The sequence below is a fragment of the Bos indicus x Bos taurus genome, chromosome 3 (genome assembly GCF_003369695.1).
Source record: "Bos indicus x Bos taurus breed Angus x Brahman F1 hybrid chromosome 3, Bos_hybrid_MaternalHap_v2.0, whole genome shotgun sequence".
Lineage (NCBI taxonomy): Eukaryota > Metazoa > Chordata > Mammalia > Artiodactyla > Bovidae > Bos > Bos indicus x Bos taurus.
Window position 1 is genome coordinate 117,121,457 of NC_040078.1, and position 13,623 is coordinate 117,135,079.

Genomic DNA, 13,623 nt, shown 5'->3' on the forward strand with positions numbered 1-13,623 from the left:
ATAGCATCCACGATTATCACTGCATTTACTTTCTCTCCCGCACTCTCCCCTCTTCTCTCTACCCCTTGGAAGTGAGTTATAGATATCATATTTCCCCTAGACATTTCCGTGTCTTTCTCCTCAAACAAAGGGCAATCTCCACTATAACCACAAAATTATCATGCCTCAAACATTTTGTAAGAATTCCATAATATCATAGTTTTTCATCCATACTCAACACTCCCCAAATAAGGCAAGGAACTCTTAGCTGCCTTTTTTTCTTTTTTTGGAAGCCAGACTCCAGTCTAGATTCAGGGTCACGGTTAGTTATTTCCCGTTCATCCCCCATCATCTGATTTTGTCATGACACCGACTCTTACAAGAGCCTAGATGCGTTACCTGGTAGGATGATCCACGCACAGCACGTGGCGCCTGCTCCCCCAAGTGCTCTGACCTCCTCCTTCCGTCCTGCCCTGTATTTCCTGTCATCTGAGCAGCTGGGTCCAAGGGCAGAGTGGGGCTCAGCCATCGCTGAGGCACGGACACTCCGTGTCTGTCCTACAACATGGTATCTGATGGTGGGCTCCAGGTCCCACTCCGATAGAAGCCGAGCCTGACCCTTTGCAGACTGTAAGACCCTCTCGGTTTCCCGTCTGCTCAGAAACGACCTTCAGAAGTCCTGGGGCCCTGTGACAGCAGCCTGTCTCCCAAAGAGCTCCCGGCCAGGGACTCGGGCCCCCAGGTACCCTTGCTGAGACCAGCTGTCCTTCGTGGGCTGCAGGATGCTGATTCTCTGATTCTTTCCTCCTGAGCAGATTCTTCTAAAGGAGGTATTTCTCCTTTTTTCCCTTTCTTCCTTTTTTCTTTTCTTTTCATTCAACATCTTACAAATGGTAAGATGATTTCAAGTTGTTCTAAATGTGACCTCCAAAAAGGGATTATTTTAAAAGGAAAAGAATGGATTCCTGAGTCAGCCCCTCCAGGCACAGGGGGCTCTTCCAGGGGAGACGGAGGAGGAGCTAGAAACAGAGTGGGAGGGGAAAGGTCAGGACCACAGGCAGGAAGCAGGGTTGCTCCCGGAGGCTGCTTCTCAGCTCTGCTGTGCCTCCTGCCTCCACCACGAGCACACACACGTGCGTGCACACACACACACACACACACACACACACACACACACACACAGTCTCTGGCTCGTGAAAAGGGCTGGAGCGGCTTCCTCAGCTGCAGACAGGAGAGAGCTCACATACTGGCCTCCCCCAGGACCATTTACCCTGGAGAATCTGTGCCCAGAACACCCGCAATCCCAGGGACTCATCTCCCTCCAGGCTCCACACCCACCACGACCTCACGGTCCAGGGAGGGCTGAGCTCAGGTGTGTGCAGCAGACACAGAGAGGCTCCGGAAACACCTGTCCCTGGGTGTGGCGGAGGCTGTTTCTAAGCAAAAACCTGGCTTTTCTTTACAATGCTGGGGAAAATAGCTTCAGTCCTCTCCTGGGACACATTTGCTGAGTGCTTGGCATATGCCAGAGTCATACCAGGCACTGGGAGCCCCATGTGAGGACAGACAGACAGAACCCCTGCCCTTACCGCAAAGCTCCCCCGTGTCTGAATATTAGATCACTGAGTGGGTCTAGACCTCCCAGGGCCCATGCCGCCCTGCAGGCAGATCTAACACGGAGCTGGTGGGCTCAGGGATACTGCCTACAGAGGCTTCCAGGTGATTCCAGGGCTGAGCCCCACCTGCCTCGTGGGGGAGAAGGTGAGGGAAAGGGGCAATCACACCCGGCAATGGGGACCCTAGGCTCCAGGGTCACCATGCACCCCATCCCATCCTGCGGGGAGGGAGGGAGGCATGAAGGAGGGAGGTGGCAATGAGTCAAAGAATATGCTTTAATAATAAATTCTGGCCTGAGAAGACAGGAGGAAAGCAATCACATATATAGGCATCCTACTGCTAGCATGATTTCCCCACTTCCTATTTCATCATGGATGGGTCGATACTCCTCTGAAAGACATCTATCGTTCAGCAAAGCAACTCTCCGGACCTGGAGCAGTGGGGTTTGCTTCAGCGAGGCTGGAGTGCCATCTAGTGGCCAGAGGCAACCTCAGCCTCCAGCTACCTCCAAAGTGGTCTCCTCCTTTGCTGGGGGAGTCCAAACCAGCCCAGCTGGCTTCCCTGGTGGCTCGATCAGTAAAGCGTCCGCCTGCAATGCAGGAGACTACCTGCAGCGCAGGAGACCCCGGTTCAATCCCTGAATCCGGAGGATCCCCTGGAGAAGGAAATGGCAACCCCCTCCTGTGTTCTTGCCTGGGAAATCCCAGGAACAGAGGAGCCTGGTGGGCTACAGTCCACCGGATCTCCAGAGTCGGACAGGACATAGCGACTAAGCCACCCAGCCCTGCTACCCTGAGTGAGGAGACAGCGCACAGGAAACGGTCTGACCCAGCAAGGGCTCGCGTCCCACACGCTCCATCTTCAAGGGAACAGCCGTATAAGACACTTCACTGCAGCCAGAATCTGCAGGGCTCGCAGCAGTAAGCCGCAGGTTTCACCCGGAAATTGTCTAGGAAAGAAACACGCGTTTGGGGGACGTCAAGGGGCTCAGCATCAATAAGGAGGGCCGCTTTACGTTTGTCCTTCTGTTGATCCTTACAGTTGGCAAAGTGAAGCCACTTATGCGGGGGGGGGGGGGGGGGGGGGGGGGTGCGGGGAGAGGATGACAGTGGCATCTTATTTAAAATTTCACACCTGCTTATCACAGTCCCAGAGGGGAACCAGCATCACCACCTCCCCCCCAAGTAGCCGCCTTTGAACTACCTTCATGTGGCCGCTGGCTCACCTCCCAGAAGGGTCTTGGGGGGCCTCTCTAAAGGGAGGAACCAGGCAAGCTCATGATCTCTCTCCACCCGAAAGATGCCCTGTGCCCACCGCAGCCATCGCCGCCCCGCCTGGGGCCCCTCCGGAGATGTGCATAACAACCCCCACCTACAAACTCACCGGAGAGCACGTGCGAGAAAGGGGTTTACTTTTAGGCGAAAAACTCACTGGAGCAGAACAAGGTATCCCTCCGCTCGAAATCCGAGTCCTCAAGCCTATGGGCCCAAGCGTCTTGTCCTCATAGTCACCCCGAGAAGTGGACTGTGGGGCCCGGCCCCGCCCCCAGGTACCCCCCTCAGGGACCCTCACAGAGGTCCAGGGATGACGTGGTCCACTCCAGCGGGGCTTGCTGACCCCTCTCCCCCGTCCCGGGAGCAGGTGAAACCCCCCAGCCCACCCCGGGCAGCCTCCTGCCCAGAACCAAGTGCCTGCCGGCTGACTTCCCCTCCTTCGGTGCCTGGTGGCCAGGCAGCTGAGGGGGGCACCTCCAGGCAGGGTCTGGCGTGCCCACCCCCAGGACATCCGGGATTTAGGCGGAATCTGACATCTGGGGACGTGGAGCCCCTGGACACACAAACGTCTCCCAAAGGATTCCCACGAGCTTGCTGCTGCTGCTGCTAAGTCGCTTCAGTCATGTCCAACTCTGTGCGACCCCATAGACGGCAGCCCACCAGGCTTCCCCGTCCCTGGGATTCTCCAGGCAAGAACACTGGAGTGGGTAGGGAGGCGATTATTCTAAGGAATGCCGGCTTCCTGCACCTCGAGGACTCAGGCACGCGCCGGACTCGACGGTGGATCGGGGTCAGCACCGCCGTCACCACGGAGCTGGCCGTAGCTCGCTCGGAGGACCGCCAGGGCGCAGGCTGGGAGTCCCGGTCCCCGCAGCTGCCCGCGCAGCAGCCGCTTCTAGTGGGCACAGCATCGGCCCCGCCACGAGGGCCGCTCGCTCAGAGTCAGCGGAGCGTCTCTCCGCTGCCTCTGGCCCTCCTTGCTCTCTTCTCTCCACGAAAGCTCCCGGGCTGCGGACGACAGGAGGGGGAAGCCCAGCTGGGAGGGAAGCCCCCCAGCCCAGCGCAGACCCTGCACCCTTGGCAGCCCCTGGAGACGCCCCCTGCCTCATGCTCTCCGGGAACCAGGAAACAGGCGCCCTTGACTCATGTCCACCTTCCAGGCCCCTGGCAACATTCGGCTGGGCCTCAGGAGGCCAGAGAAGACCCACTTGAAGAAGGCGCACCCTCCCACACACCCCACCCCACCTCTGGCTCCGGGGCGGGGGGCTGGTCACTCACCGACGGCGTTGAAGACGTCGGCCACCTGGTAGTTGCATTTGGCCGAGGTTTCCATGAACAGCAGCCCCTTGCTCTCTGCAAACTCCTTCCCTTCCTGGAGGAAGTGACCGTGGAAAGTCCACATTAATCATCAGAAATGTACTGAGAAGACCCAGAAAGACCATGGGACAGTTGCACCAGTGGAGAACCTCATTCCTCATGTCCTGTTACTGGGACTCCTGGGGGAGGTGGTCAGGACTGGGCAGCGGGGCCAGGAGGGGCGTGTGGCGCTCACTGGAAGGGGAGCCTAGCACCCCCAGTGGGGTCTGTGGGGAGGCTTCCCTCCCACCGTGGAATCTGGGGACGGGGTTGCTCCGAAAGCAAGCAAGAACAGAGGAGACATGGAAGGGGGATGAGGCCAGCCTGGTGGGAGCCCCCCTGGGCCCTTTTCTGCTCCCCCTCCTTGCTGGTCACAGGGGTCAGGCCTGCATGGAGTGATGGTGTGTGAAGCAAGGGAGGCTGGGAAACTCCAGGGCTGCTTGTGTGGCCGAGAAGGGGAAAAGGGTCCACGAAGGAGGACCTGGGCAGGCCCCTCACTTCCGGACCCTCCCAGGAGGAGCTTGGGCCCCAGATGGTCCTGCCTGAGGCTGAGCGGGCCCCGGGGGCTGGGCCAGCTAGGCCTGCAGCATCGCACCCAGCAGCGTCCACCCTCCTCACCTGGCCCACAGAGCTGCACTCCACCCCCGCCCCCCACAAGCTTCTCAGCCCCGCCCAGACACAGAGATGGCCCATTATCATCTGTGTTTTAAAGGACAACGTGACCTGGTACAGAGGAAGACTTGGTGACTTCAGGTAGCTCACATCTGGTCACATCTGCATGCATGCTCAGTCACTCAGTCATGTCCAAATCTTTGCAATCTCATGGACTGTGGCCCGCCAGGCTCCTCTGTCCATGGAATTTCCCAGGCAAGAATACTGGAGTGTGTTGCCATTTCCTCCTCCAGGGGATCTTCCCAACAGGGATCGAACCCTCTTTTCCTGCATCACCTGCATTGTCAGGGGGATTCTTTAGCACTGCGCCACCTGGGAAGCCCCTGGTCATCTGAACGAAACCCAAATATCTGCCTTTCCCCCACTAGCTTGAGGGTTCCAGGTGGGGTCACTCTAAGGGTTTGTTCTCAGTGCAATGGGCCTCTAGCCTGTAAATTGCAGGTCCCCAGCCTCCCGTCTGCCAGTTTGTCCTTGAGGTCCCCCAGGATGGGGTTAATGGTTATCTCACTGCCCGTGGAATGAGAACATCCAGTGCAGAGATCTTGGCTCCTAAATTCATTCCCCCACACAAGGAACCAGTGCTCCTCAGGGAGATGATTTCCAGGGCTGGGGCTGGGAAAGGGCAAGATGAACCAGGAATAACTTGGCCAGCCATTCCTGGCCAGCCAGGAAGGAAGAAAGACCTCAAAGAGGCAGGAGCGACCAGGCCCACTGGGGTGGGGGACTTCTCAGTGGCCAGATCCAGGAGCAGAGCTCCCTGAACCAGGGAGAGGACCATAGTGGGAAAGTGATCCAATCTGAGCTAAGAGCACTGGGTGGCTGTTCGTTTCCTGATTTGCTCGTCATTCTGTGCTTAAGGGCTTCCCTGAGAGCTCAGCTGGTGAAGAATCCGCCTGCAGTGCAGGAGATCCCGGTTCAATTCCTGGGTTGGGAAGATCTGCTGGAGCACTCCAGTATTCTCGGGCTTCCCATGTGGCTCAGCTGATAAAGAATCTGCCTGTAATGTGGGAGACCTGGGTTCGATCCCTGGGTTGGGAAGATCCCCTGGAAAAGGGAAAGGCTACCCACTCCAGTATTCTGGCTTGGAGAATTCCACGGACTGTATAGTCCATGGGGTCGCAAAGAGTCGGCACGACTTTCACTTTCACTTTCTGTGCTTACGTAAGTAAGTCGTTCGTACCTGGGAAAGCTGGGAGAAGGGCAGACAGGATCTGTACTATTTCTGCAACAAGTTTTGTAATGCTGCAATTATTTTAAGATGAAAAGCCCCCAAATTACTGTGAAAACTTCACCGCCCGCTGGTCAGCCTGGCCTCTGCCCAGATGAGGCACCTGCAGCTCTGGGGTCTGTGCACTCTGTCCCCCCACCCCCACCCCAAGGCCCAGCCTGGTGGGAGCTCGGAGTGAAGAAGAGGCCAGGGTGGGGTCTGGGGTCCCAGGGTCAACAGCCCTGGGGTGGCGGCTCCCATGCAGTCTAAGCCATGGGGTCCCCCACCCACAGGCAGGCCGAGCCCAGGGCAGCAGTCCTGGGGGAGCAGAGAGGAGACCCCGTCCGCACCAGAACTGGACCCCTGGCCTCCCTGAGGGTCTCCCCACCCGGGTCCCATCTCCCCCACAGCCTGACCTGTCCTCCGCATGTTCTTCCTAAGTCATCCATCAGATCCCCGCCCCTGAGCCCACCACCACTGCGGGGGGCTGTGCCACTGAGCCCCAGGGCAGCATGAGGCTTCTCTGGCAGCCCCCTGCCTCCAGCCTCCCTCCCCTCCCTACCCCTTGCCACCCCTCATCTGCTCCTCCACCTCTCCTAAACCCACCCCACACACCCCACACACACAGACACCACCTTACCTCCTACACACACACAGCTGTGCACACACAGACACACACACCTGTTCACACACAGAGAGACACACACCTGTACACACACACCTGTGCACACAAAGAGACACACACCTGTTCACACAGAGACACATATCTGTTCACACAGAGAGACACACCTGTACACACAGACACCACCTTACCTTCTACACACACACACCTGCACACACACAGACACACACACCTGTTCATACAGACATCACCTTACCTCCTACACACACAGACACACACAACTGTGCACAGAGACACACATACCTGTTCACAGACACTCACACCTGTACACAGACACCACCTTACCTCCTACACACACACACCTGTACACACACAGAGACACACACACACCTGTACACAAAGAGAGATACACACCTATACACAGACACCACCTTACCTCCTACACACATACACCTATACACACACCCAGAGAGACACACACACTTGTACACACAGAGACACACACCTATACACAGATACCACCTTACCTCCTACACACACACACACACACACACACACCTGTACATACACAGAGACACACACCCGTAGACACAGACACCACCTTACCTCCTACACACACACACCTATACATGCACACAGAGACACACACACTTGTACACACAAAGAGACACACACCTATACAGACACCACCCTACCTCCTAGACACACACACACCTGTACACACACAGAGACATACACACCTGTTCACACAGAGACACACACCTGTTCACACACAGACACACACACCTATACACACAGATACCACCTGTACCTCCTATACACACACACTCTCCCATACACACACAGATACCACCTATACACACACACAGAGACACACACACCTGTACACACAAAGAGACACCTGGACACACAGAGACACACACACAGACCCGTGCATCCTGCTCCAGGCTCCCAACACTTCACAGGCTCACCTCCCTGGGCACTTTTTCTGCTCTTGGTCATTTTACAGAAGAACTACAGCTTCTGGGTCCTCTGTTCCTTGCTAATTTCCTAGCAAATAAATTTGGGTTTGCCCCTTGAACCTGGAGGAGGAAATGGCAACCCAGCCCAGTGTTCTTGCCTGGAGAATCCCACGGACAGAGGAGCCTGCTGGGTACAGTCCGTGGGGTCTCACAGAGTCGGACGTGACTGAGCAACTTAGCACATACTTCCTTTTTTTTTTCTTTTAGCACGTACTTCTTGAACGGTTGTTGAACACAAAGATGAAGACCTGAAACCCACATCACTCACAGGGGAAGGGTGGGGAGGGCCATGGTTTCCTCATTCCTGGTGCTGCCTGCCCCTGCCAAGCCTCAGTGCCCAGGGGGGTGTGGGGTCTAGGTTATGCTCAGGGCTCTCCCCACACTGGAAGCCACCATCTCTGGGTCTGACCTTCCTAGGAGAGATCAGAAACCTTGGCCCAGGAAGGAAACTGAACTGGGAATTGTGTGTGCGCATGTGGCTGTGCGAGTGGGTGGTCACGCGTGTTTGAGGTCCCTCCCATCTCCCCTACTGAGACTTGATGACAGTCTCCAGACCCACCTCAAAGGTCACCTCCCGCTCCTCTTCCAGGTCTGTCTTGTTGCCGACCAGCATCACCACGACCTCTCCAGGGTGGAGCTCCTCCTCCAGGTCCTTCAGCCACTGCTGCGCTTTGCAGAAGGAATCCTGAAAAAGGAAAACGGGACTGTCAGGAAGATTTGGTGTTCTTCCTCAGCCGTCCCAGAAAAGACAAGGCAGGTGTCAGTGGCCACCCCGTGTAAAACACGGTCCAACTGACCCCCCCCAAAGAATCATGAATGATGGATAGTGATGCTCCAGAAAGAGGACCACGGAGCGGCACAAACCCAACTGTGCAGCAGGAAGAGGGGTGGTCAGGAAGGGCTTCCTGGAGGAGGTGACCAACTTTCACTGAAGGGTTCTCCACTGGTTGTCACGATTTTAATATAAAGGACCAGCCCAGGCCAGTCACATGATGCCTCCGAAGGTAGCCTCCCCATGCCTGGGAGGGCGGGGACACGCCCAGGTGAGCCTCACCTTCCTGGTGATGTCATATACCAAAAGCGCAGCGTTGGCACCCCTGAAGTAGAGGCGGCAGACGCTGTGGTACTTCTCCTGACCAGCCGTGTCCCAGATCTCAAACTTCAGACACGCGGCCCCCAGGTCCACCACCTTGGTGAAGAACGCACCTGAAACACAGGCCCAGAGCGACCTTCACCTGCAGAACGAGGTCCTATCCACAGCTCAGCCGGGGCTCAGCTCACCAGTGGGAGACAGACAGCCCATGCTCCCTGGCAACCTCTGTGGGCGAGGCTCAGCAAACACCTCTTCTGGAAGGTGGCAGCTTCCAGAAGAAGCAGAGTTACAAGGAACTTGCTCGTAGAGTCCACAGAGGCTTTGTGTGGGAAGATGGACTCTAGGGTCCTACTCAAATCCTCTGGACCACGTGTGGCATGGAAGGGTCTCTGGCAACCAGGGCTCCGCACGTCCCCGTGGGTGTCCAGCAATGCAAGTGATGGTCACCCATCTCCTCCCCTGAATCCTTCCTGGCCTCCTGCTAACCTCCCAGCCTCATCCACACCTCTGCCTCCCGACCTCCCATCGCCACTGACAACTCTGCTTAGAATCCTTTCTTCCCCACCTCCCGACAAGCCCACTGGGGTCTTTGAGTGTCGGCCCTCGGGGTGCCGCTGGGCCCCGCTTCCCCAGGAGGCAGTCTATGGCAGCCTATCCTGTGCTCTGCACACACTCACTGCAGGGAGACGTCTGTGCTCTTACCTGTCACCCCTGGGGGCAGTGAGCACCTGGACTTTTATGCATCCATGTCTCTGCTTAATGATCACACACAATGAAAGAGCTACCCCAAACCTTCCATTTGACATCCTGGGCAACCCACCTTTCACGTGAAGATTGCTTTTCCCCTTCACAGAGCTTTCCCAAGTGACGTGACTTAGGGAGCTAATTAGTAACACCAAGACGTTTTGTCCCCAGAATGTAAATTGGTGCAGCCACTGTGGAAAACAGTGTGGAGGTTCCTCAAAAAAGTAAAAATAGAGCTACCATATGATCCAGCAATCCCACTCCTGGGCATGTATCCAGAAAAGAAAAAAGCTCTAATTAGAAAAGATATGTGCATCCCATGTTCATAGCAGCATTATTTACAATAGTCAGGGCCTGGAAGCAACCTAGATGTCCATCAACAGACGAATGGATAAAGAAGATGTGGTACATACACACAATGGAATATTACTCAGCCATAGAAAAGAATGGGATAATACCATCTGCAGCAACATGGACCTAGAGATGATCATCCTAAGCAAAGCAAGTCAGACGGAGAAAGACCAACATTACATGACATCATAATGCAGAACCGAAACTACGACACAAATGAGCTCATCTAGGAAACAAGGACACACAGAGCAGCCTGTGGCTGCCAAGGGGAGGCGCAGGCACGACTGAGTCACTTTTCTGTACAGAAGAAATTAAGACAACACTGAGAATCAACCGTACTTCAATAAAATAAATGTTATTTTAAAAAAAGGTGTTCTGGCCCCGTAGCATATGGGGTGTGTCACATACAGAACTGAACCAGAGACTGCGGAGGAGCCTGTGGGGTGCTCCAGGTAAAGCTGCTGCCCTGCTCAGACCCGGGCTGGGCTGGGGGCTTGTTGGGAGGTTCTGCAGAGGTGGCTTCGGGCTTGAAATGAAAACTTTCACTCCAAGGGCAGCATGTGAGTGTCCTTGGGTTGCCAGAACAAATAACCACAAGATGCGTGGCTTAAAACAGCAGAAATGTATTATTTCTGTTCTGGGGGTCAGGGGTTCAAAATCAAGGTGTCGCCAGGGCTGGTTCCTTCCAGAAGTTCTGGGAGGGACTCTGTCCCACGCCCCCTCCCGGCTCCCGGTAGGGGCGGCAGTGATGGGTGGCCCTGGCTTGAAGGCGCTCCCCTCTCTGCCGCTGTCTTCACAGGGCTGTCCCCTCTGCACCTCTGCATTCTCCTATTCCAGGGACACTGGTCATGGGTTTCAGGTGCACCCGAAACCCGGGAATAGCCTTAACTAGTTATGTCTGCAAACACCCTCTCCCCCAGTAAAGCCATAGGTACTGGGGATTAGGATGTGGATGTATCACTGCGGACACGATTCAATCCACTACAGATGGAGGGTAAGAGACACATCTGGGCTGAGATTCTAGCACAGAAAGGGGAAGATCACCACTCTCTCTCACGAGAACCTGGTCCGGGGCAACTCTTAAATGGAAGCTGCCGACGGGGCCTCTGCCTGCATGGCCTGCATTTTTCTGCTCATCCACAGGCCTGGAGTCATATACACTTGTTAGGTGCTATGCACTGAATGCCTGTGTCCTCCCAAAGTCAGTGGGTTGAAGCCCTAACCCTCAGCGTGATGGTATTTGGAGATGGAGGCTTTGCAGTGTGATGAGTCTTAGATGAGGTCCTGAGGGTGGTGCATTAGTTGCTCAGTCACGTCCGACTCTTGCAACCCCATGGACTATGTAGCCCGCCAGGCTCCTCTGTCCATGGGATTCTCCAGGCAAGAATACTGGAGTGGGTTGCCATTTCCTTCTCCAAGGGATCTTCCTGACCCAGGGATTGAACCTGGGTCTCCTGCACTGCAGTCAGATTCTTTGTAACAACTGAGCTACAAGGGAAGTCGAGCGAGGGTGGGGCCCCCAAAACGGGGTTGGTGTCTTTGTAAGAATGCACCCCCATCTTGCTCTGTTTCTCTGTGCGTCTCTCTGTCTCTCTCCCTGTCTGTCTGTCTCTCTCTCTTCCATCCCTTGCAAACACAAAGAAGAGGCCGTGCAGATACACAGCCAGTTACCAGGATGGCAGCTACCCATAAGCCAAGAAAAGAGGGCTCCGAGTGAAACCTACTTTGCCAGCCCCTCATGCTTGGACTTCCAGCCTCCAGACCTGAGAATAAGTCTCTGTTGCTTAAGGCACCCAGTCTGTGCTGTTCTGCTGTGACAGCCCAGCAGACCACGACACCAGGTCAAACAAAGCTGCCGTCTGCAGATCAACAGCAGGATTGACAGCTCCCGGCTCCTAAGAGGCTACTGTGGGGCCTGAGAGAAAAGTGTAAGTGAAGTTGCTCAGTCGTGTCCCACTCTTTGCGACTCCGTGGACTGTAGCCCACCAGGCTCCTCCGTCCATAGGATTCTCCAGGCAAGAGTACTGGAGTGGGTTGCCATTTCCTTCTCCAGGGGATCTTCCCGACCCAGGGATCAAACCCGGGTCTCCCGCATTGTAGGCAGATGCTTTACCCTCTGAGCCACCAGGGAAGCCTGAGCAGGATGAAGTCACACTAGGACTGTTGATGTCACAAGGGTGATGGCCTCACACAGGCCTTGGAAAGAGGCCTACCCGCTGCAAGAAATTTGCTGATTTCCTTAAACCTTCGAAAGCCCAGCTTCCTTCCTTACCACGAGTCAACACTGCCCTCTTCCCAGCATGTTGTCAAACCCATGAGAAAAGAGAGGAGGCGCCTGTCTGACACCCGACATCCCTTCCCCGGCCTCCCTCTCCCCTGTCCCTGGCTCCTTGGCTCCTCAGCCGGGAGCAGCAGCCTTTTGCCCACATGCTTCACCTGTTTGCTGTCAGGTCACACCACACTTCTGAGTTCAATTTTGGTTTCATCCTAAAAACCCTCACTGCCGGCTGACAGGTGGGCATAAAACTCAGGTTTGTTTCCTCTGTTTAGCTGTCTTAGCTTCTGAGATTTTCCTTTCATACTCTGAAAATGACAAGTCATGGTTGAGTGTAAATCAAAGTATTTAATAAAATCCTAACAAATTTCCAAGGAGGGCAGGGTTTTCAGTTGGAGCAATGATGTGGTGCAAGAGGCTGCTGGCTGTTTACAGACCACAGCACCTCGTCTCCCGGGAGAGAGAGAGAGAGAGACAGGCCCCCAGGGGGCCCTCTGGGCTGGTAACTGATGCCAACTTCCACCCCCTGCCCTGCACTCTCTGGCTCCAGAAAACACCCCACATGTACCTTGTTCAGAAAACTACTGACCACATTTTCTACCTGTTCACAGGTAAAGAGGAAGAGTGATTAAGAGATAAACTTCCAAGATCTGCAAACAGACTCGGAGATTTTGCCTAAAATGCTATTGGCAGCAAGCCGGGGTGTGGGGGCAGGATCAGACCAAGAGCCAGGAGCCTCTCACGTTTCTGGACTGTGCTGGGGGAGACGACACGTTGGCGCGTTTTCATGTTTTCATCGGCCGATAGTCTGAACCGGGCCACGTGGCACGCCGCTCTCCTTGGTGACGCAAAGCAGGGCCCCGACCCCCGCTGGCCCCCTGCAGATTCAACAAGGGGGCCCCAGTGGCAGGGACCCCTGGGGACACTCCCGGCCCCCTCCCCAGCCTCTGGAAGCAGGTGTGGCTTCCACTCGCTGAGCTGAATGGACCCCCTGCGGACACTGAATGACCGAAGAACTCACTGGGGTTTTTCCTTCAACTTGCATATTGTGGCCCCCAATACGAAGGACTCTCGGCTAAACGTTAACACAAGGAAAGGTTTTGCTTTTTGACCTTTTAATTTAATTAAACAGCCGCTCCAGCTCACTCAAGCCCTCTCTGCAGCCTTCCCTTTTTTTGTAAAAGTCATGAACTGCCTCCGGGTTGAAGGGAACAGGACCTGGGTGACTCCTCAGGGACGCCTGGGCTCCAGCAACGTTTCCTTCAGCAGGGAGGGGGCAGAGGGGGGAGAAACCCCGCACCCTTGGCGACTCCCCTGCTTCACACAAGCCCCAGCTGGTCCAAACTGGTTCCACCGGCAAATCCGCACACAAGCGCTAGATGTCACCACCCCTCCAGAGACGTCCCTGAAG

General features: G+C 55.6%; 1 protein-coding gene across 6 annotated transcripts in view; it reads right to left on the reverse strand.

The window, feature by feature from the left end:
• RAB17 (RAB17, member RAS oncogene family) overlaps positions 1–13,623 on the reverse strand; it is a 45,403-nt gene that overhangs the window by 6,374 nt on the left and 25,406 nt on the right. For 3 of the 6 annotated variants that reach the window (XM_027538011.1, XM_027538006.1, XM_027538007.1), the window contains exons 3-6: positions 8,804–8,955; positions 8,309–8,434; positions 4,149–4,242; positions 2,991–3,878 (exon numbers count right to left, since the gene is read on the reverse strand). In XM_027538011.1, the coding sequence (XP_027393812.1) occupies positions 3,766–3,878; positions 4,149–4,242; positions 8,309–8,434; positions 8,804–8,955 (485 nt within the window). In that variant the 3' untranslated portion in view covers positions 2,991–3,765. Of the gene's footprint in view, positions 1–1,853; positions 2,546–2,990; positions 3,879–4,148; positions 4,243–8,308; positions 8,435–8,803; positions 8,956–13,623 lie in introns of those variants that run through there. The other 3 variants (XM_027538008.1, XM_027538010.1, XM_027538009.1) reach the window with 2 other exon arrangements.